General features: G+C 36.7%; 2 protein-coding genes across 2 annotated transcripts in view; both read left to right on the top strand.

Moving 5' to 3' along the window:
- Positions 1-24,619, top strand: part of LOC109009972 (deoxyhypusine synthase) — an 871,604-nt gene that overhangs the window by 184,629 nt on the left and 662,356 nt on the right. The window lies entirely within an intron of this gene.
- Positions 3,140-5,229, top strand: LOC108987231 (protein DETOXIFICATION 52). The gene has a single exon (XM_018960114.2). It carries the CDS (start codon positions 3,402-3,404, stop codon positions 5,049-5,051), a length of 1,650 nt encoding a protein of 549 aa, XP_018815659.1. The 5' UTR covers positions 3,140-3,401; the 3' UTR covers positions 5,052-5,229.

Genomic DNA, 24,619 nt, shown 5'->3' with positions numbered 1-24,619 from the left:
TGAGGATCACACGCAGTAATTTTTGCAAAACTGTCACCATCTTCTGAACGATTTGCTAAACACACACTTGAAGTCCCAAAGGAACACAAAACTTCAGACCTTGAAGGGAAAAAGGACGAGTAACTAATTAACTCAAGCGGAACAAAAGTAAAATGAGTTTTCATTTATAATAAGCTTGGTGTGCTGGATGTATCAAGGCTGGTAATTCTTTTATAATTAAATGAAATTCATCAGAGTTGTAGAAAGTCCATGAAAATTATTCACCTTATTTCCATAGTCTATAAGGAACACATGCACCAACAGCATTTAGTAGAAGAGTAAATATGAATTGGTTACAGAACTTCCTTATATGCTTGCGGCTTGTAACAGTATAGCCTTATGGTAGCATGAACTTGAACCATTGATCATCAGACAGGCATAATTCACTCATTTTCGATAAAAAAAAAATAATAATAATAAATAAATAAAAATAAATAAAAAATTATAAGAAAAGCTCTACGATAGTACTGGTAGTAATGGATAGAAAGGATGGAAACAGAATGGTGCCCAAATTTTATGCAAATATCTTGCATGGATTTCTTAAGAAAAAATCTTGTAAATATAAAATAAATACATATCCTAATTCATCATAATATAACGTATTATGATAAAATAATAATGCATTTAAATTATAAAATAAATATAACTTTTCAAACACAATCATAATCATAATCTTAATATCCTAATTCATCATAATCACAATCATAATCTTGCATCTATAAATCTGAGAGGGACCCGCAGAGGTAGGAAGCCAAATCTATATATATATATATATATAGGTGCTACAAGCCAATTTCACTCAAGTCAACAAGACAAATTATGAGTGTGTGTGAGTGAGAGAGAAAGAGAAAGATGAGAGAGAGAGATGCATGGCAGGTTAAATTGCGGTGAGAGGGTATATATGTTTCCTTCCTTCCATCTGTTCGTTGAAATGCCAGCCATCCTGACTTGTGCCCTCTTGATTTACTTTGTGATCCTCCGTTGTTCACGCACGTAAATTTCGAGCAGTCCAGGCTATCCATCATGTGAAAATCAAATCCCAGATTCCCAATTCCCATACATTTACTGTGGAAACATGGAATTCAACTGATTAGAATAGAAGAAAACATGTTTTCTTTTTTCTTTCTCCAGGTCGTTGTGACGAGTAATGACGCGATCGAGAAAAGAGTTCATGATTTGGGAGAGCAAAACCCAACGACATGCAGGTCTTTTAGTTTACAGACAGACATATGTAGAGCTAGAGCCTTGACAGCGCTTAGTGGGGTTCACCTCAGCAAAACTTAATTTCCTCCATTAATCAGATCACCGAAACCGCCCTCCCTACAAATTCCACGCCCCTCTTTAATTTTAACCTTCCAGGTCTAAGAGTACTTCAACACTTTGAATATTTCAAAATTATTTATTATTTTATTATTTTTTACCTAATACTTTTTATAATTATTTTTTATTATTCAATATTCTATCACTACTTTTTCATTACTATTTAAAGAATACCTAAAATACTCTCACTGCTCAAACGTAACTGAGAGTTGTAGCATAAAGCTATGAACTTGAACCTCAACCTCCACTCGATCTTCTAAGATGATCATAGATTTTAAACGAAATATTGGCCCCAATTACACGTAGTTTTAAGGGTCTTCAAAACATTAATTATCAACTTATCTATATATCCATCTCCGGACTCATTTATCATCATCTTTTATGTATCTTTCTTCAACAATGGAAATTTTTCGATTCATCTCAGTTTCATACTAATTTCTATGCCTCAAAACATAATCGACAGGACTTTTTTATAAATTCACAATGTAAAATACTTATAAGCATGTTCCCATGATCTCTATTCATTCATTAATGCGCCGTACATTGATATGATATTATTTATCAATTCTTAATTTATTATTATTTTTTAAAAAATTTAATTATTTATAGATACTATCATCTCAATATGATAAAAAACAAGAATGGTATGTTTCTCTATCGACCTACCTTCATTTGGATACAAAGATACATCTCATCTCATTTCAACTAATAATCTCATTACTATTCACAAATCATCTCAATTCATTTCATCTTATCTCATTATTCAATTAGACCTTAATTGTCACATACATGATCTATTTGGACTTGTTGGTTTCTACAATTTCTCAGTCTCTCTTTAGATATTGTTCTTCTTATCTTCTTTTAACGCTAGTCTTTGTTTTCTTTTCAAGTACTCCTTTCAAAGGATTAAGCTAGCTCTCTTGCCTCCCTATGGTAAAAAAAAAAAAAAAAAAGGAAAAAAAAAAAATCTCCCCATGCATCGAAATTTCACACGAAGTATAAGATTATCATGAAGTAAAGCAAAGCATGACTCGAAGTACTGTGATGGATCGACTTAAATGTTGAAATAGTACACAACATTACCGAAATATTCCGAACATAATTCCCATGGGATAAACTGTACGTAAATTAGCACTTTGAAGTTTAAAGATACGAAACGATTTACAGTAGTAGGGACAGCATGGTCCTTTTGGTCTGGGCACCCCCCTCCCTCCCCCAGTTTATTAATGAACAGAGAAGTGCCCGTATCACTGCCAACATAGTGCATCCGGCGCGGGGATCTGTCTTTTTGATAATAAATCTGAAAAAATCATGAGATGAGAGGAGATCAGAGCTTTTACTGCAACAACTGAGAGAGCAAAAGCATCTCTCTCACACGCACACACAGATCGAATTAATACAGAAAGCTCAGCACCGGCACTGCCTCCAGGAATGAGGAAAGGAAACCCACCCAACATCAAACATAGATCATCCATCTCTCTCTCTCTCTCTCTCTCTCTCTGTCTCTCATTAAAGCTTAAAAACCCCATTCTATAACTATTTTATTGGAAATTGGACCTCACACTCGCACAGAATATCTGACATTTCTGACGTCTCTTCGCTTGAACCACATAAAGTTACATAACACATTATAAATATATATTTATATTTATGCATAGTCCCATTTTAATTCTTGAGGATATGACAGAAAGGAATTTAAAAAAAAAAAAAAAAGTAGAATATTTTAAAAATAAAATGAATTTCAAAATAATACTGAAAACCTAACTTCCGAGTCCTTATTAATACATCCATGCCCTGCATTCTTATCTATCCTCTATTGGAAAGTAGTAGCATCCATTCATATAGAGAGAAAGAGACAGAGTGAGACAGAGTGAAGCAGAGACACACAGAGGTTTCGAAGAGAGAGAGAGATAAAAGAGTGCTCTCCAGGAGAGTATCTCCGCACATCTGCTAGCTCAGCTAATTTTTTGCAGGGTGACACAGATTTGTTTGATCGTTATCATCATCATCACCATAGATCGTCGTTGTTTTCATCTTCAATCATGTATAATTCAGACTTTAATACAGATTCCCCCATATCTGCAACTGAGAAGGAAGAGCACCAGCAGCCTCTAATCACCCACCTTTTTCTCGATCTCTTATCGCAGCTGATTATCCCTACAAAAGACGACCCAGAGAACCCCAAGACAGAGTACCCCGAAAAGCTAACCCAGTTTTCTCTACCAACTCTGCCCGAGATCGTCTCTGAATCTAAGTCACTCGTAAAGCTGGCTTTCCCCATGGTTTTAACTGCCCTCATTCTCTACTCTCGGTCTATCCTCTCCATGCTCTTCCTCGGCCAATTCGGTGACCTTGAACTCGCCGCTGGCTCGCTGGCCATCGCTTTTGCCAATATAACAGGCTATTCTGTGCTCGCAGGCCTTTCTCTGGGCATGGAGCCCCTTTGTTCGCAAGCCTTCGGAGCAAACCGTCCCAAACTTTTATCTGTAACGCTTCACCGTGCCGTGATTTTCCTCCTCGTCTCGTCCATACCCATTTCTTTTCTCTGGCTCAACATGTCCAGGATTCTTCTTTGTCTACACCAAGACCCCAACATCACTCGCATGGCTCACAGGTACCTAATGTTCTCTCTCCCGGACCTCTTGACCAACTCTTTCATTCACCCAATCCGCATTTACCTTCGCACTCAGGGCATCACGCACCCTCTCACGTTAGCATCCCTCGCTGGCACGGTTTTCCTCTTGCCTATGAACTTTCTGCTCGTCTCCCATTTCCGCCTTGGTGTGGTAGGAGTTTCGGCAGCCTCAGCCGCCTCCAACTTTTTCGTGCTCTTATCCGTTGTCCTATACGTGTGGGCCACCGGGTTACACGAACCAACCTGGACTAGTCCGAGCCGAGAGTGTCTCACCGGCTGGAAGCCGCTGCTCCGGCTCGCCGCTCCAAGTTGCGTCTCTGTTTGCCTGGAATGGTGGTGGTACGAGATCATGATCGTCTTGTGCGGGCTTTTGGTGAACCCCAGAACAACCGTGGCGTCAATGGGCATCTTGATTCAAACAACAGCCTTGATTTACGTGTTCCCGTCCTCCCTCAGCAACGCCGTGTCGACTCGGGTCGGGAACGAACTGGGAGCGAACCATCCTCACAAAGCGAAAACATCCGCGGTAGTGGCGGTGTGCGTGGCGGAGTTAATGGGACTATTAGCGATGACGTTCGCCTCGGGGATGAGGGATAAGTGGGCCCGGATGTTCACTAACGATTCCGAGATACTAAAGTTGACGGCAGCCGCTCTACCAATCATAGGGCTGTGCGAGCTCGGGAACTGTCCGCAGACCGTGGGGTGTGGGGTGTTGAGGGGGAGCGCGCGCCCGACCTCGGCGGCTAACGTAAACCTTGGAGCATTTTATTTTGTAGGCATGCCCGTGGCCGTTGGTCTAGCATTCCAACTCAAAATTGGGTTCTGCGGGCTTTGGTTGGGCCTACTATCGGCCCAGATTTGCTGCGCTGGTTTGATGTTGTACGTGATCGGAACGACGAACTGGGAGTTCCAAGCTCGTAGGGCCCAGATGCTAACTTGCACTGGGGGTACTGGAGAATCAGAGCTCAGCTGTGACGGTGGTGGGAAGGCTATAGAGCAAGAGACAATAGTATGTATTGTGGTCGCTTCCTCTTGTGAGCCCAAGGACCAATACTAAGGGACAAACCAAGAAGCAAACCAACTTCTTTTTCTTTCTTTTCTTTCCCTTTTTAGATTGTAATTCTTGTCATTGATATCTCTGTTCAATTTTCTTTTTTTCTTTTTTCTTTTTTTTTAATTTTTGTGGAGTTGAGAGAGATTGGACCTCATGAGTGAAGTGGATAAAGGATAAAACTTGTTTCCATGCAATTAGTCTCATTTTTCCTTTTTTTATTTTTATTTTTATTTTTATTTTTTTTGTTGCGGGTATAAATTATATACTGATCTTCTTTTTATAATCTAGGCTTAGAAACTAGTCATGTATATATATATATATATATATATATATATACCTTTTGCTAATATGCTTATACAAGAAGACCCATGGGACAAAAGCAGCTTGAAAATTAAATAATTTGAATGCTGCGGCTGAATTCCTCTTGCAGGTTTGGGGCTGATCAAATTCCAATGTTTTGGATAACATCTGAATTATTGGGTTTTGCTAGTGCTAAATGGTTATAGCGGTACGAAGGGGCAAAGAATTGACAGTTTGAGGCAAATGGGGCTGTGTCTCAAAAATTCAGACATGTTTGATCGCTTTCAAGTTTCTGAGGCTGGACAAAGGCTTTTAGAAGTATCCCGACTGGTTTGAATCACAAACTGACACATGGCAGCTTTGAAGTCCTATCATGTCAGAGACCATCAATCAATTATCATGAGTCCATGTTAGAAATCTGAGATAATTTTGGCTTGACATGGACCTGTGAATGACTCCAGTGGAGAGGTCGTTTTAAGAAGTTTCACTCACACCCTTATCTTCTTCTTCTTCTTTTTGGGACCTGTCTCTCTCTCTCTCTCTCTCTCTCCCAATCTCTCTCCCCTTTTGCTTTGCTTTGCTTTGGTCCCTTCTTTTGTAACAACAATTCTCGCATTGCATGCTCCGACCACCTGCTGCCTATATAGTACTTAGTGCCTCGCACTGTGTGACTGTGAAACAGATTCATCAAGTTGTGGTCGATTCCTTCTCTGCTTTGCTCATCACACTGTTTCAAATTACGTGGATGTATTGATTGGCCCCATATTTTAATTTCATGAGTGGCAACTTGTTCTGAAGTTTGTACTCAAAAAACATGCATCTTCTGTTTTTATGCTTCTTCATTTATTGCAGCTATCCAGCTTCAAACTATCCTAGTTCTGATCGTGAATCCATGGTGAAGATTGAGCACAAGTTTCTGTATAGATTAATTCGAATAACCTTGGGATAAATTTATAAATGTCGTGCGCCACATTTAAATTCGAAAGTAATGCGGCCCGGCTGTTAGACATATTGGAAGGGGTAAAATATACAAGTCTAAAGTACGCCTACTAGGCCAGCTCAAGGGGATGTTTCACTACTAAAATATAAAGGAAAATAAAAGAAGGGAAGACAAAAGGAAAAAGAGAAAGTGTGAGTAGGAATGGAAGGTGGACACGAAAAGGAAAAGAGGAAAACGAAAAATAAAGGAATATGTCAGACACGCAAGAGAAGGAAGCAAATCCTCACTACTCCCTAAGGGCACGCAAAAAGAAGGGATATATTAAAAGGAAACGGTTAGACGATTTCAAGGGAATTTTTGACCACTTCTTCAGCTTCTTCAACCTTATGACAGGAGCTCCAACGACAAGAGATCTACCAGAAAATAGAACTCTAAACTCCATTGTACAGAGAATATGAGAAATCATGAGAGACTGTAAATAAGTATATTATAATAGACTATCCCCTCCCCAAAAAATCCCGTGGACGTAGATAATATATTAAACCACATAAATCTGTGTGTTCATCTCAATTTTACATTCTTAATATTTATTTTTCATTCACTACCATGGATGTATGCACAGCCGCACCAGATCATGTTGGGGGCTCCAGATGACACCGATCAAGGCCTAGGTCGTCGTAGCGGGCTAGAAATAACTCTTTTTCCCCTTTCAAACTGTTGTGTGGTTTTTGACATTAGAGATATACTACATGCAGTCGTGGAATGCGCAAGCGTTGTGCAGATATTTTTAAAAAGAGTGGGTCCATTATTAAAAATTATTATTCTTTCATGTAGGTCCCGTAGTTATTAATTTATTTCAAAGTGATTGCACAGCGCTTGCGCTCTCATGACTGGAACTATAATTTCTTTTGAAATTAACAAAAATCATGTATATTATCATTTCTTTTGGATTGTATTAGAGTTAGGCCACATTTGGTTTCACAAACCATCTTATTACATCTCATCTCATCTCAATATCCAAACACCATTTAAATATAAATACTTTTCAATTTTAAATTTTCAACTTTTCAACTTTTTTATCTAATAATTATCTAATCATTACAATTTTATCAAATCTTCAAACAAAATGTCAAGAACCCTAGAGAACTGATGAAATGGAATCGAAGCTATGGGTTTGGAAGTGATAAGTGTTGAGTTCAAGTGTTTGAGATGGGTCTACTCTGGAAGACGTCGTTGAAGGAAGCAGTGGATTAAATGAAGCCCAAATCTCACCGTTTCATGGGGAAGGAATTTAATGTCGTTTTGAGTGTTATATTTAGCATTGTCGTTTTTAGTTTGAATGTGAAACGTATCGTTTGGGGGAGTGTCCTAAACAGTGCATTTTATACTGTCATTTACATTTCTATTGTGGGATGTGAATTTATCAAAGGGAAGAGTTTGTTAGAGTGGGAATATAGTCAGGCAGTGAAGTAGTGGAGAGGGGTCCGGAATCTTTGTAGTGGAATTCTTAGAGGAAGGGAGACCTCCAATGCTCCCAGTGTGGCAATACCGTTCGTCCCTTTGAGGAATTTCAACATACACCTTGCATCCGTTCATTTCTTTTCTCATTTCTGGATAGCTTGTTCATACAGTCATCCACAATACAAATCCGCATATGTTCTATCTCTATCCTCACATTACTCTACATCCATATTACCCATGAGATCTACGTTAGCCTGGAGCACTCTTGCAAGACGCTAACAATTGGTATCCTGAGCACTGATCCTAACCAGACCTAGCTTCCGCAGTTACAAACACCATTAATACATTTCATCATTCCATTCAACAAGCCTTACAACCCAGAAATCCATAAAACCCAACAAAAAACCCATTTTAGTCTCATAAAACAACTCACAGCATGGCTGATGCAACACGTTCCAAACAGAACAATCTGGAGGGTCTTCAATGCCAAATCGATATTTTGGGCAAGGAGCTATGTGAAATACATGCAAACCAGCAGACAACTGATCTCGGATGGACCAGTTCATGGATATGATGCGTATGATGGTAGCCAATCAGAATGCCCAGCAAAATGTCCATGCAAACAGAGACCTGTACGAAACACATGAGGGGGATCAACATCAAAATAAAGGGGGATTTCAGAGAGGCATCAGATTAGACTTTCCTCATTTCAGTGGGGAAAATCCATCAGCATGGATATTCAAAACTTCTAAATACTTTGAATATCATCAAACAAACCAAGCTCAACGCCTACTAGTTGCTTCCTATCACATGGAGGGAGAAGCCTTGGTGTGGTACCAGGATGCCCTTGACACAGCTCAGTTTAATAGCTGGGACACCATGGTTAGAGCCTTGCTGGTCCGTTTTGGACCCACAACTTACGAAGATCCTATGGAGACCCTTACTCGTCTTAAGCAAACTTCGTCATAAGCTAACTACAAAGCACAATTTGAGGCGCTGTCAAATAGATTACGAGGGCTCTCGGACCATCATAAGTTGAGTTGTTTTCTCAGCGGACTGAAAGATGAAATCAGGTTACCCCTACGTATGTTTAATCCTCTTAATCTAAATGCTGCATTTGGTTTAGCTCGGGTGCAAGAGGAATACGTAAGTAGTATTCGTAAACCCATTAAGCTGCACAATGAGAAAGGCATGATACCAGCAGGCCATGGACCTAGCAACACGGCTGTTGGAGGTGAAGGTAGTAGTAGAGGGTCGAGAACCTTTCAGAGAGTAGTGTCATCATTATCGATGGATGAGAAACGAAAGAAGGGCCTATGTTTCCATTGTGAAGAAAAATGGAACCCAAATCACATGTGCACAAAGCCCCGAATTTACTTATTACAAGGGTATGATGGGCTGAAAGATGGTGGGGAAGAGGAAGAAATAGCTAAGGAGTTGACTAAATAAGCTCCAGCTTTGGTCCACGAAATGAACCTAGAACTCGAGATTTCATTAAATGCTCTCACAGGAACTCCTAGTACCAAGACAATGAGGTTGAGAGGAACCATTGGGGGAGAGCTAGTGGTGATTCTTGTGGACTCAGGGAGCACACACAATTTCCTCGACCCATCTATCGTGAGGAAAACCAAGTTGGCGATGGAAGAAAAACAGAAAATTGCTGTGAGGGTTGCAAATGGACAGCTTATATATAGTGAAGGGTATTGCAGTGTAGCTCACACAAAAATACAAGGTATCTATTTCAACTCTCCTTGTTACATTTTACCTCTTGGTGGTTGTGATGTGGTGTTGGGAGTAGAGTGGCTGAAAACTCTTGAGCTCATTCGGTGGGACTTCAATAATCTTACAATGAAATTTAGGTATGGTGGAAGTTATCTTGGTGGGGCTGACTTTGAAGGACTCCACCTTGGTGGAGAGTAACAAATCCTTGTTTAATTTGGTTAACAAGGGAAAATGGTTGTTGTTACAGTTATTAGTAAGGGAGGAGGAAGGTGGGTTGTTTGGGAAAAGAGATGCAGAATCTGCTCAAAAAGTTCAAAGGGGTATTTGAGACACCTAAAGGGCTACCGCCCTCACGTGTACATGATCACAAAATCACCCTCAAGGAGGGAACCAAGCCAATTACAACACAACCCTATCGTTATCCTCATTATCGAAAGGAGGAAATCGAAAAAATAGTTGCTGAATTATTGGAAACTGGGATAGTAAGACCTAGTGCCAGCCCTTTTTCATCTTCGGTGTTGTTAGTACAGAAGTCGGATCGAAGTTGGAGGATGTGTGTCGATCATAGGGCACTTAATAAGGAAACTATAAAAATAAATTTCTGATTCCCATTATTGATGAACTATTAGATGAGTTACATGGGTTGGTTGTATTTTCCAAGTTGGATTTGACATCCGGTTATCATCAAATACGGGTAATACCGGAAGATGTGGAGAAAACAACATTTAGGACTCACGATGGGCATTATGAATTTCTCGTGATGCCTTTTGGGTTAACGAATGCACCATCAACCTTCCAAGGGTTAATGAACGATGTGTTTCGACCTTATTTGAGAAGGTTTGTCCTAGTATTTTTCGATGATATACTCGTTTACAGCAGGGGTTGGGATGAACATTTGGGTCACTTAGAGAAGGTGTTGGAGGCATTAAAGCAGCATGAGTTGTTCGCTAAGTTATCAAAATGTCAGTTCGGAGTGTCGGAAATTGATTATTTGGGTCATGTGATAAGTGAAAAAGAGGTGGCAGCCGATGTCAAGAAAGTAGCAGCTATGCTACAGTGGCCCAAACCAAAGAATGTGAAGTCATTGAGAGGATTTTTGGGGTTGATTGGCTATTATCGTAAATTCATTAAGAATTATGGGGTGATAGCAGCTCCCCTTACTGATTTACTAAAGAAAAATATTTTTTTGTGGCCAGCCGAGGCAATGGAAGCCTTTAATAACTTGAAGTCAGCAGTTACATAGCCACCGGTTCTAAGACTTCCGGATTTCTCACAAACTTTTACTATTAAGTGTGATGCTAGTGGGCGAGGAATGGGGGCAGTATTAATGCAAGCTGGACAGCCACTAGCTTACATGAGTAAGGCCTTAAAGGGAAATGCATTACTACTCTCTACTTATGAGAAGGAGCTGTTGTCCTTAGTCACAGCAGTGAGAAAGTGGAGACCCTATTTGCTGGGCCAATCATTCGTAGTTAAAACCAACCAACAAGCTTTAAAGTTTTTATTGGAACAACGAGTTGGTACTACAGCCCAACAAAAGTGGATCAGTAAATTGATTGGTTATGATTTCTCTATCGTGTATAAGAAGGGAAAGGAGAACGTGGTGGCAAATGCCCTATCAAGGGTCGAGGATCAAAATGAGGATGGTGGGGCTATTCTAGCTATGATATCATTTCCTACAACTGATTAGGTAGAAGAATTAAAGGCCAGCTACACAACTTCTGTCGAATTGCAGCAGTTAATGCAGAAATTACAGCAAGACAATGATCCTCCAAAGGGTTACCAATTGCAGCAAGGGCTCTTACTTAAAAAGGGCAGGATTGTGATTGTGGCTGAATCATCTTTCAAAAACAAGGTAATGCAGTACATACATGACAATCCAATGGCAGGACACTCCAGGTATTTGAAAACATACCAAAGGGCTAAGAGAGATTTCTTTTGGAGTGGTATGAAGAAGGACATTAAGAGGACGGTAAGAGAGTGTGGGGTTTGTCAGGCCAATAAGTACGAGACTTCTTCCCCCGCCGGTCTCTTGCAACCCTTACCTATTCCGAAACAGGCATGGACGGACATTTCAATGGATTTTATCGAGGGATTGCCTAAGTCCCAGGGATTCGATGTCATCTTGGCGGTGGTTGATCGTTTCACCAAGTTTGGTCACTTTATCCCACTGTCCCATCCATATACTGCTGCGACAATGGCCAACTTATTCCTAAATCATGTCTTTAAGTTGCATGGTTTACCAAGAACCATTGTTTCAAACAGAGACCCGATTTTTGTGAGTTCATTTTGGAGAGCCTTTTTGCACTACAAGGATCGACACTCAATCACAGCTCAGCATATCATCTACAGTATGATAGACAGACTGAGGCCTTAAACAAATGTTTAGAAAATTATTTAAGGTGCTACGCTGGAGTGAAACCCCAGAAGTGGGTGCAGTGGTTAGCAATTGCAAAGTGGTGGTACAATACCTCATACCACACCTCCACAAAAATGACCCCATTCGAGGCCCTGTATGGTTATGCACCTCGGCCTCTGTTAGCTTATATACTAGGAACAACAGCAAACAACTAGGTTGACCAAACACTACAGAACCGAGATAAGGTGTTACAAATGCTTAAAGAGAACTTAGATAATGCAAGAAATCGTATGAAAATTCAAGCAGATAAACATAGATCGGAAAGACACTTTGAGATTAGAGATTGGGTTTACCTAAGGCTTTAGCCTTACAGGCAGAAATCAGTGGCTAATCGAAGAAATATGAAACTTTCTCCTCGATTTTATGGCCCATTCAAGGTACTGCAGAAAATGGGAGAGGTTGCTCAATTTATTGGACTTGCCGAAAGGGTCCAAGCTCCACCCCACTTTTCACGTGTCATGCCTCAAGAAGAAGATTGCAGCCCAAACGCAACCTTTAGCCACTCTACCTCCAGTTGATACACAAGGCGAAGTCCAACCTGAGCCTGAAACTGTTGTTGAACGACGTATGAAGCGCCATGGGGATCACACGATTACGACAGTTTTAGTGAAGTGGGTGGGCGCAACGGAGGAGAATAATACTTGGGAGAAGCTATGGGAGTTGCAGCACCTTTACCTGCACCTTGTGGGTAAGGTGCTGTGAAGAAGAGGGCAGTTGTCAAGAACCCTAGAGAACTGATGAAATGGAATCGAAGCTATGGGTTCGGAAGTGATAAGTGTTGAGTTCAAGTGTTTGAGATGGGTCTACTCTGGACAGCGTCGTTGGAGGAAGCAGTGGATTAAAGGAAGCCCAAAACTCACCGTTTCATGGGAAAGGTATTTAATGTCGCTTTGAGTGTTATATTTAGCATTGTCGTTTTTAGTTTGAATGTGAAAAGCATCGTTTGGGGGAGTGTCCTAAACGGTGCATTTTATACTGTCATTTACATTTCTGTTGTGGGATGTGATTTTATCAAAGGGAAGAGTTTGTTACAGTGGGAATATAGTCAGGCAGTGAGGTAGTGGAGAAGGGTCCGGAATCTTTGTAGTGGAATTCTTGGAGGAAGGGAGACCTCGAATGCTCCCAGTGTGGCAATATCGTTCGTCCCTTTGAGGAATTTCAACATACACCTTGCATCCGTTCATTTCTTTTCTCATTTCTGGATAGCTTGTTCATACAGTCATCCACAATACAAATCCGCATCTGTTCTATCTCTATCCTCACATTACTCTACATCCATATTACCCACGAGATCTACGTTAACCTGGATCAGTCTTGCAAGACGCTAACACAAAACGCAAAAAATAATTCAAGTTTTTCAAATTTCAAAATAAAAGTAATCATAAAAAATTATATTATAACAATATTATAACTTTATAATATTTTTATTCAATTTTTTTTTCTCTAATTTTTCATAATCCCATAAAATATCTTAACTCAGGCCATTTCACTACTATTAACTCACAAACTATCTCACTATTATTCATAGGCCTTAGTTCATATACAATTCAAACCCCACCTAACACAACCCGATTTGGCACACATGAAGTTCAAATTACTTATGATTTTAGTCACAGCTCGTAAACTTGACATAAATTCAACATGAAATTAATTGATTAGGGTTAAGTAATTATCCATTTAATTAAATGAATTAGGTTAGGGTTGGCTCATATATGATCAAAGCCCAACATGACTATACGAATTAATTAAAGACCCTAATAACTAGCTATATATTCAAGATATGTTGGATTACTGATCAAATCCTCATAGCATAATATTGAAGATAATGTTTTAAGAAAATATTGAAGATAATAAATAAATGAAAAATTCTAGACATAACCCTCACAACTTGCACACCCATTTAAAAATATATCATTTTACTTTTAACCCACGTAATGAAAATGATTTCAAACATGTTTGTAAGTAAAATAGGATAAAAAGGTAAAATGACATGTTTTTAAGTGGGTGTGCAGGATGTGAGGCTTATGGGTACGTAGCACTGCTCTAAATAAATTTAAAAAGACCTACATATTATATTTGATTCAAGTTTTCAAAAAGAATTAAAATCAGTATAAAATCATACCCAAGAAAAAAAAAAAAGAAGCATAAACAAAAACACGTGTGTGTGTGTTTCGTGCATGCATGTAATTACCGATTAGGAAAGCAACTAAAGGACCAAAAGAACGTCTAATTTTGGTTTACTATATTCCAATTTAGTAGCATAATTATGTAAACATTGTATGATTTTATAACAAAATTCAAAAACAAAAAACAATGAAAGTCTTACATATGTTGTGCTTTAGTCTATTATGGCGCTTGAGATTTAAATATGGATTTTAAGAACAGTTCCTCTTCGGAACAGTCGGGCTGAAGTTATGAGTTTAACAGCCCTCAATCAGAATGAGATACGTAGGAGATTTCATAAAATGTAAAGAACATTTGATCTCATCTGATTAAACCCATCTGAGAAGAACAGGAGCCCTTCACTACTCATGCCTAACCAAAGCAGACCACTGCCGCTCCATGAGAAACCAGACCAATGTCGCACCGTGAGAAACCAGGTCCGTCACATTAGAAGATGACATACCCACCTCATGCTTGAGTTGTGCTCCTGACGGAAGATTTATTTCAAAGAATGTAAAATGTTTGAACTTATGTTAGTGTGATTAGAATTTCTGTTAAAAGACAATTTCTTCAACAAGTTGAGTAACATCTATATATCAAGTTTCAATCTTGGGCTATAATTAATTTTATACCAATTTTAATTGTCTCTCTCCATACAAGAACTTGATAATCTCTCCAAAAATGAAAAATGACAAGAAGCCATTCCATATTCAAGCGAAAAAGTGCACCATAGCAACTATTTGTTGGGTGTTGAATTAACACAATATACCGCTTCTTGTGACTAGGTGTATTTTACCACACTGACTAAGTGTATATACGTGGTGAGTAGCATGGACGAGATAATAAAATTTGAATGGTAATCCACAATGCAAACCCAGAAATTGAGTGTACAATAATGCTGCTACAAATGAAAAAGGACCAATACCTTAGAATTAGGAGACCCATGGCGTCATGAGTCCATAAAGAAAAACTTGTTGGCAAGTGAGATATTAAAATAGCGGAAGGTGAAGATGAAGACATAGGGTTTCAAAGATAGACCAAGATTTAGATGAAGAACGAGATGGAATACAATCAGGTTTTGGAAACTTGAAATTATCCAAGTATCTCTAATTATACACGTTAATGCTAAACAAAAGCTATTAGACACGTTTACCCAAAACACACGACCTGCTTGTCTTCTACCACAGTAGGTAGTCAGAACCTCTGACGCTTTCCAATCTTTGTCTTTCCTATTGGAACCTATAGTGGTTGAACTTGAACATGGCAACTCCCCCTTGAAGTATGCTCTCTTACTCAATCCCATGGACTGAGTCTTTTTGGAAAATCATTCTCTCAAAAATATTCTCTTGCACGATCTCTTGAAGTTCTATCCATATCTTCAAGCTCTCAAATACTTGTGAATATGTGCAGTTCAAGTGTCCTCTAGAACCCTCAACCGACTCCTCTACAAATAGGCAATGTTGTCATTGATTTGGAGAATGATTCTGCTGACAAGTTTATCCAAAATCTCAATCAGAAATGTTGCTAACTATTTGCGAACATCTCGGACTGGATCACTTCTTCTGGATTACATTGAGTTCAAGTTTGTTTCAGGTTCTTCAATAATGTTTGCATCTTTATCTCTTCAACTGACTCTTAAACTCGACACATATATAAGACTCTTATAAACTCTTATCTTATAAAATAAACAAGATTTGATAAGAGTTACAATTCAAAACTTATCTTAATCGGATATCTTTCATTCACATACTTATCTTTATCGGATGCACTCCTAGAGTCTTATTTAAACTTATCTTAATCGGATATCTTTTTCAGAATGAAAGATCCAAGCCGTGTCGAAATGCGGAGAACCCCAAATGTTTTTGAGTAAAAGAAAATAGGATCAAAACAGGAACAAAATGTTAGACATGGGCTATTGGATTATTGTCAGAAAAATTAACGGGAGAAATTAGCAACAAAGAGGAATTGTGGGGCAATGGGAACTGGGGTAATGTATTAGAGAGAGAAATTACTGTAAGCGACGAATGCAAGTAACCGAGAGAGAAGAAAAGACCTGGAACCACATGATGGCTATATGGAGAGTTCAATTCGGCTCGGGCGAAATGGTCTAGAACTTGTGAAGAACACGAGCTCAGTCTTGGAGAGAGGGAGAGTGAGAGAAACGGCAGAAGAGAGAGAGAAGGGAGACTCACCGGCAAGGCAAGACGGCAACGACATAGTAGTGGGCATGGTGGTAAAAAAGGGCGGCAGTGAGCACTGCGTGGGAAGAGAGAGACATGGACGGAGATAAAAGATATATATGAGTTCTAGACTAGGGGAGAAGAAATAGAAGGGAGGAATTCGAATTTGTGACTTTTTGCAACAATCTAGTGTCGCCTTAAAAGAGCAAAAAGCACCGCATTTAAACGTGATTCACTTTACCAAACATTTAAATGTGATTTGCACCGGGATGAAAATCAAAATTAATGCATTTCTTAAGCAAATTTCGGTCATGGGTAATGTAAGTTTGTTGTCACAAACCAATTTCATCAAGAATGAAGGCATGTGCCATCGTAAAAAAATATTATCTACAACCTTTTTTTGAGGAGGTGAGTTTTGAGGGAAAAAATATTTAGTTCTCACAAATTGTAACTCATGACAAATAAAATGATCCAATATAAATATTTGCAGCCAAATTTTTTTGAGGACATGAACTTGGTAGCAAAAAGTAATTATTTGCTATCAAATCAGACTTGAGGGAAAACTTTATGTCCCAAAAACCACTATTTGTTATAGTGGCATAAATATTAATAGAACAATTTGGCATAATAAACAATCGGTGTAAAGATAAAAGAAATAAATTAGTTCAATCAAATAGTAAACTAGAGTTTCGAATAGTAAACTAGAGTTTAGATTTTTCTAAGTTAAGATATGTACGTAATCTCGTGTTGGGCAATAGTAGTTGTAAAAATAATTTATTTTCTAATTAAGTATGTCTCAAATAATTTAAAAATATATATATGTAAAGGTATGTACGCAATCTATATGTTGTAGATGCAATACATTTGGTGGATGACAGGGGAGGCTCAATGCACACGGTGGCCTAAGGCCGAGATTATTTTTATAAATTTTTAATATAATAATTCAATTAACTCTCCAATTAAATATAATACAAATCAACAAACATTCTGATTGTACAATATACTATTTTTTTTTTGTGTGTAAGTTTTAAGATCAGAAATACTTTTTTTAACTAAAGGAATATGACTTGATTGTCATAACATTCAGCCTCTAAAATAGAGGTCTGAAATTCAAAATCACCTCCCCCAAATCGAAAAAAAAAATCATAAAAATTTTCTTTTTTAGATCATGATTAATATTATTTAAAATTGAGATTATAATCTAAATTTTATATTCTATTCTTAATTATTGTATATCTGAAATAACTGCGCTTTTATGTTATAAGGCGTTTATTGGAAATATTAATTATTAATTTATTTACAACTCATAGCAAAATATTAAAAGAATATCGAGATGTGTTGGTTACAATACTAACATTTTTTAATATTTATTTTCTATCAATTTTATTTTTTGAAGGAGTATAAATGACTTGTGTCAATTTTTTTGAACAAACCACATTAGCCATTAAGGGCTTAATTAAGGAGTGGGGGCCTTAGGCAAGCGCCTTAGTCGCCTTGCCTTTGAGCCGCCCCTGTTGGATGACCATTCACTACAACAAATCTCGTTTTTTCTCGGAATGGATTGTGGTCGAAAAGAGTCTAGACTTCATGAGAAACGATCTGTTTTCCATCAATTTGTGTCGTGGGGGACCCGTGACATAAAACTGGTGAGGAAAATTTCTTTTTCTGTCAAACCACAAGTTCATGGGAAAAGCTTTCTTTTTCCCATGAACTATTGTGGTGGTTAAAACTTTTTTTTTTTCCGTGGCAAATAAGGTTTCATCTGGTATGATGTGGTGAGAAATAAAATCATTCTCTATGAGAAGAGGTTATAGCAAAAAGTATTTACCCATAACATATCTTTGTGGAAAAAGTTATTTTTGATATTTTCGATAAAATACTTTCCTGATAAATATATATTCTTCACAAAATATTTCGTCGAAAATATTTATTTATGAAGAAATCTTATCGTGGGCAATAATTACTTCCAGCAAAAAAAAAGTATTTGCCACGAGTTGTATTCATGGCAAATGCTAAAAGATTTTAAAAAATTAAAATCATAAAATAAAACAAAATGATTCAGAGCAAAAAATAATCCTAACAAATAGTCTAATATGTGCTAAAATAAATATATATGAACCTTGGAAATCTAAATTCACGCTTATATAAATTTTAAAAAAAAACATGTAAAAATATGTTAACATTCACAAGAATAACTTTTAATGAGAACCAAATTTATACATATACACCACACAATCATAAAACTTTACAAGTTACAATTCATGACTCCACAAATATACTACAATATAATATTAAATTTTAAAATCTTATATCACTATAGTCTATTGTATTAATAGTTAAACTAATATTATATCACTATATATTATAATATACCACAATATATTATCATTATAATATTATATACTATAATATATTATTATATATATTATATAATATAGTATATATATAGTATATTAAAATAAAAAAAACTTGATCGAACCAAACTGGAATCGGTAGAACTGGAAGTATCGATTTAAGAGATAATATGTGTGGAATCGGTTCTTAAAAATGTAAATTCACTATATATTATTTGGTTTTAAATTTTATCTAAAATCAGATTAAACTGGATAGGTTAGAACTCTATATATATATATATATATATATATATATATATAATTGCATTTGGTAATTAATTTAGATCCCCATTATTTGGAAAAAGTAATAACCCAGCAAAAAAACAAAAAAAACAAACAGTAATATGAAAGTCGAGCCCCATGCATGGCAGCTTTGAAAGGCAAACGTACAAAAGACTCAAAAGAGTCGCTGGTCTGTCATTCAGTAGCATCTATCAGTCCTTTTTTGCGCAGAAAACGCACGAGGGGGCCGCCCGAGGGCCATCATATATATAAATTTATATATATATATTTCATGTCATTCAGTGGGACTTCCATCTTTGTTTTCTTCACACTTTAATTTCTATCTGTCACATTTTGTACATGAGCTTCATCATCTCTATCTAGCTACCATCTTCCATCTCTATCCCACATTTGCATTTCAAAACTCCTATCGCCAGCCTGCGTGCCCGCCCTCTATATATCTACTAGTACTGTTCCAATTATAACAAAATTAAGTAATTCAGAAAATATAATTGTACCAAGAAAGCTTAAGTACGATGGACCCTCTGCTAATTCTTTTTGGACTCCAAGCCATCAAATCCATGAAAAGTTTGAAGTTTGAAGTTTGAACCATAAATACCTAAAAATCCATCTTTATGCACCTTTTGTCTAATTCATATTCATATATATATATATATATATATATGAAAAATGCCAAGTCACTCTCTAATTTTACTTTTTCATTTTGATCGTTTTTATATTTTTTTCTTAATAATTAAGAAAGTAACTACTAATAAATTTATGTATATTTTTATAAATATTTAAAAGATATTTGAAAGAAAAAAAAAATACAATTATACTAACAGTAACTTTGAGAGGGCAAAATGATGTGATTGAGTAGTAGCACCTATATGTGTGTGTGTTGCTGCAAATGAATCTCATGATCAGAGCCATTAAGAATTTTCAAAGAACCAAACCTAAAATCTTAACCCAAATAATATAAATAATTAAGTCTAACTGTTCTTATCAACTTAAGTTTTTTTAACAAGTAGTGCTTTCACATGATATTAGAGTAAAAGTCTTAAGTCTAAACTCTAACTCTACATTTCATCCAATAATTAATTAAATATTCTATGTGATAAATATATTTATTGAGTGAGAGTCTGGCTCATACGAGAGGGGGAATATATAAAGATATGACTAATTAAGTTTACATCATCCTATTAAATTAAACTTTTGGGATAAACGGTAATTTTATAGACAAGTACTCCTTTCAACATTTTGGTTTCTCAAGCAAGACCAATGGGCTATTATTATTAGTACTTGGAAAATTCTAAATACTATACCGGCATCCAATTATGATTAGGTGACAATATCATTCATTATCTTGTAGATTTTAAGTATATTCCAAGAACCATATCTTATATAATGGTATGAAAGTAGCTAGGAAGGGAGTATGATTTATATATAGCATAATCTTAGTAATTACATGCATTGATAGAAAAATCAAGTTGACCATAGTTTGTGTACGATTCTTTTTGGTTTCAGTACTTCATCTGGTTTTATTTGAAAAATGTACACTTGTATTATATTATATTATATATATATATATATATATACACGAAAAATATTAGTGGAGTCTTTCAAATTTATCGTTCAATCTCACCGTTCAGACATTTAAATTTTTTATTTTTTATTTAATAATTAAGAAAATAATTATTAGTAAAATTATATATTTTTTTCTTAATAAGTAAGAATGTTAAAACAATACTCGAAAGAAAATAATAATAATATATTTATAACTAACGCCCGCTCGCACCATCTATAGATATATAGATATATATATATATATATATATACACACGTGGCCTTATTATTCCAGTTGTCGATGATTCCTCGAATCCTATGCGTTTAACCTATGAAGAAGAATATTCCTCCAAATATACTGCGTTCTAAATTGCATATTGCATCACTCAGATCTCTATCCCAGTCAAAAGTAAGAGTAGTAGTACTCTTACAACATCGAAATATTATTCATTTGAATTTGACATTTGAGTTGGATAAGAAAGTACAAAAAAAAAAGGTCAACCTATATATTTCTCACAAACAACAGGATTTTTTCCTTTTTTCTTTTTTTTTTTAAATAAAGGGCTATAAGGCATTTATAATTAGGTGATGGCATTTCGTGTCTGCGGATCGTATTCGAATCGTATCAAATAATAAACATTTGATTATATGGATTAATCTGATTATGACTCGTTAAGCTAAATGGATCAGACTTTTAAATCCTAACACGATCAGATAAAATAAGGGATATATCATATCACCCATTTTGACATTTTTAATAATTAACTAAAAATGAGTCACACAACATGACTCATTTGAACTCGTATTATGTAAATGAGTTGAACTAACCAGCATAACTATTTTGATTTAATTATCATAATTTTACATAAAAGTTAAAATTTATATTTACCAGTAGTCACAATATCTCCAAAAAAATTATAAAGTCACCTACTAACAAAAAATATCAATATTTTTCTAATTTTAACCGATAATAAAACTAATATTACAAACCCAACAATAACAAATATGAGCATAAATCTAAAATTATAATACTAACAATTTAGTTAAAAATATCAATATTACAACCCAATAATAATAAAATTGTAATTTTGAAATAAATTTAAACTGGTTAAACGGGTTGACTCATTATCAACTCATTTATTAACCGCTTCTTAATGGGTCAACTCTTTTTGATCCGAACCTATTTATATCATACTCAAACCTTTTAATTTTATGCCATGCATATTTCTATTGAATTTATAAATCATGTCACATATTGTCACTCCTACCTTTGTGATCTTATTGAAATATTCTTCGCTGTTGCAATAAATACTTTTTTATATAAGTAATTCTCTTATCCAACACGTGCTTAATTTCCTCCAATATTTTTCAGGGCGTTGTTTTTTTTCCCTGTAGTACGCAGGTGTACGTCATGATCTGTAATGATTAAATCTAAAACTTTTTCTCTTTTTTAATATTATATTGAAGATCTACTTTTCTTCAAAACATATCTTTAAAATTAGAATTAACCAATGATTTAACACTCTGCTTAATTTACTACTTCACCAAAGATATGATATACCACAGCTAATATAAATTCAATACGAATCAATAATATTCCTGACTTTCGCATATATATCTTCTTCATTAATAATGTTTTGTGGGCAATGACAAGATTGAAGCTGTCATGTTTTCAGATGAATTTCAATGCCATATTCCTATCCTTAATTATTATTTTGTTTTTGTTAGAGAGTACTAATATATAGTGCTCATTAACTTTTCCACTAGTGTTCATCCACATTGAAAGCATTATTTATATTTTTCTACATAGTTGTCGAAATAAATTATTTTGGCATACGATACCAAATCCAATCCGCCCACATTATCATAGGAGCTCTCACTCTAACACATTTCCACGTACTTTTTGTTGAAAAACTCCCATCCTTCTTCGCTACCTATATTAACAAATCATCCCCTTATTTTTGCCTACCCAAAAAATCCACAATCTCTTTCGATTTTTGAGGCCCAACTAGCCTTGAAAGAAGCTCCATATCCCACCCCTCCTCCAACTTACATTCCCTTACTTTAAGCCTTGGAAGCTCCACAACATCCCGAGTTGCACTTATGGGTTCATCACCAAGCCATTTGTCATACTAAAAGGAAACCTCCACTTCCTTTACTTTCCATTTAGAATGACCAATAACATCTATAATACCTTGCAACACCATCCTCCAAAATCTGTTACATTTGTTTGAATTCAAGAGAGAAATATGCTCCTGTTTCACATACTTTGCCATAAAAAACATGACCAGAGAGAATCTTTAGATAAGAGCCTCCACGCAAATTTCATATGGAGAGCCTTCTGCATATCATTCAAATCCCTCACCCCAATCCCACCTTCATGGATCGGCTTACACATCATCTCCCAAGCTTTCCAATGCTTCTTTGGTTTTCCTTCATGAAAGCCCCAAAAACAATTGCTGAAACACTTGTTAAGCACTGTCAAGACAGATTTAGGGACCTGCAAAATGGATAGAATATGAATAGAGAGACTTCCAAGCACGTGCTTTAGAAGAAGAAGCCTTGCCCCACTAGATAGCATTCAAGCTTTCCACCCTCCAACTTTGTCACTAATCTTGCCAACCATCTCATCAAAATGGGAGGCTTTGAGCCTACCTGCAACTATAGGAACTCCCAAATATTTAAACGGCAAAGAGCTTTTAGAAAAACCTGTAGTCCGCAAAAGAACCATGCGCTGTGAAGGGGGAACCCTTGAACAGATCATGAACAGCTTCCACAACCTCTCCCCCAACAATATCCCAACAGGACTTATAGAAACCAAACCCAAACCCATCTGAGCCTGCGCTACTATCAATAGGGATAGAAAAAACAGCATCCTTAACTTCTTGGATTGAAGGAAACTCTAAGAACTGAGTATTATCAGGATCACTTACCACTTTGACCACCAAAGAGGATAAATCTGGTAACAACCCTGAGTGAGAAGACTCAATTTTTTTTTTTTAAAACTCCACTGCACCGAAATGCACTGCCTTAGGGGATTATAGCCATACACCATTACTCAACTTCATCTCTTTAACCACCTTATGGGACCTAAAAGAAACAGCACAAAAGAAACTAGCATTAGCCTCACCCTGCTCAATCCATGCTTGTTTTGCTTGCTGCACCAACCTAGTTTCTTCCCTACTAACCCATGTAGCTAGCTCCACCTTTGTAGCTACCAAATCAAGTTCTGTATCTTCGGAGGGTCCATTCTGAAGTTGCAACTCCAAAACATGAACCCCTTTCTTCCAACCGCTAAATGTGTGAGCCCCGTCCACCCAAAAACTTCCTTATTCCACCGCTTCAACACCCCTTTAAGGAGTTTAAGTTTTTTTGCCAGCTGGACCATACCCGAGCCAAACTGTGGATTCCTCCAAGCCCCCTTCACGTAATCCCAAAAATTGTCATGCGAGTGCCACATATTATGAAATTTAAAAGGATGAAAACCATAGCCTTGATATTGGGCTTTCAAAGATACCACCATAGGAGAATGATCAGACGTAAGTCTTGGAACATACTTTAAATTAGCTTCATGAAATTCCAGTAACCACAATGGGGTTTACTAGAGCCCTATCCAATCTTGCTCAACTTCTATCACTTCCATGGCGACCATTACACCAGGACATGGAATTACCTTCAAACTTCAAATCAGCCAGCCCCACCACATCTATAAAATCATTAAACTCCTTCAAAGTAATAGTTGGTCTCTGCCTACCACCTATCCTCTCCCCATCACTACTCATGACATTGAAATCACCCCACACAATCCAATGCATGGATCCATGTGATAAATCTTCCCAAAGCTTCATTCTTTCCAAATACGTACACTTCGCATAAATAAAGGTAATAACAAACTTAACATTATTCTCATGAACAACCACATAAACACTTTGATTAGTTAGGCTAACTATGGACACACATAACCCTTTTTTTCCATAACACCCAGAACTTACCTCCAACCTCCTCATTCGAAACACAGCTCTCAAACAAGAGCCTTTGTTGTAGAACTTTCATACGGTTATCATTACCAAATAGTTCGACAACAGCCACAATGCTAGGTTGTAGCTTCCTTACCAATTTCAGCAGCCTTCTCTGAGAGGTGCCTAGCCCTCTAAGATTCCAATATAAAATTGGATTCATAAATCAAGTCTTTGAGACCTGCTCTT

This window comes from Juglans regia, chromosome 1, assembly GCF_001411555.2.
Source record: "Juglans regia cultivar Chandler chromosome 1, Walnut 2.0, whole genome shotgun sequence".
Lineage (NCBI taxonomy): Eukaryota > Viridiplantae > Streptophyta > Magnoliopsida > Fagales > Juglandaceae > Juglans > Juglans regia.
This window is presented reverse-complemented; position numbering and strand designations above follow the sequence as displayed.

Excerpts from the sequence above, each read along its gene's own strand:
- LOC108987231 (XM_018960114.2), top strand. The coding sequence starts at position 3,402 with ATGTATAATTCAGACTTTAATACAGATTCCCCCATATCTGCAACTGAG.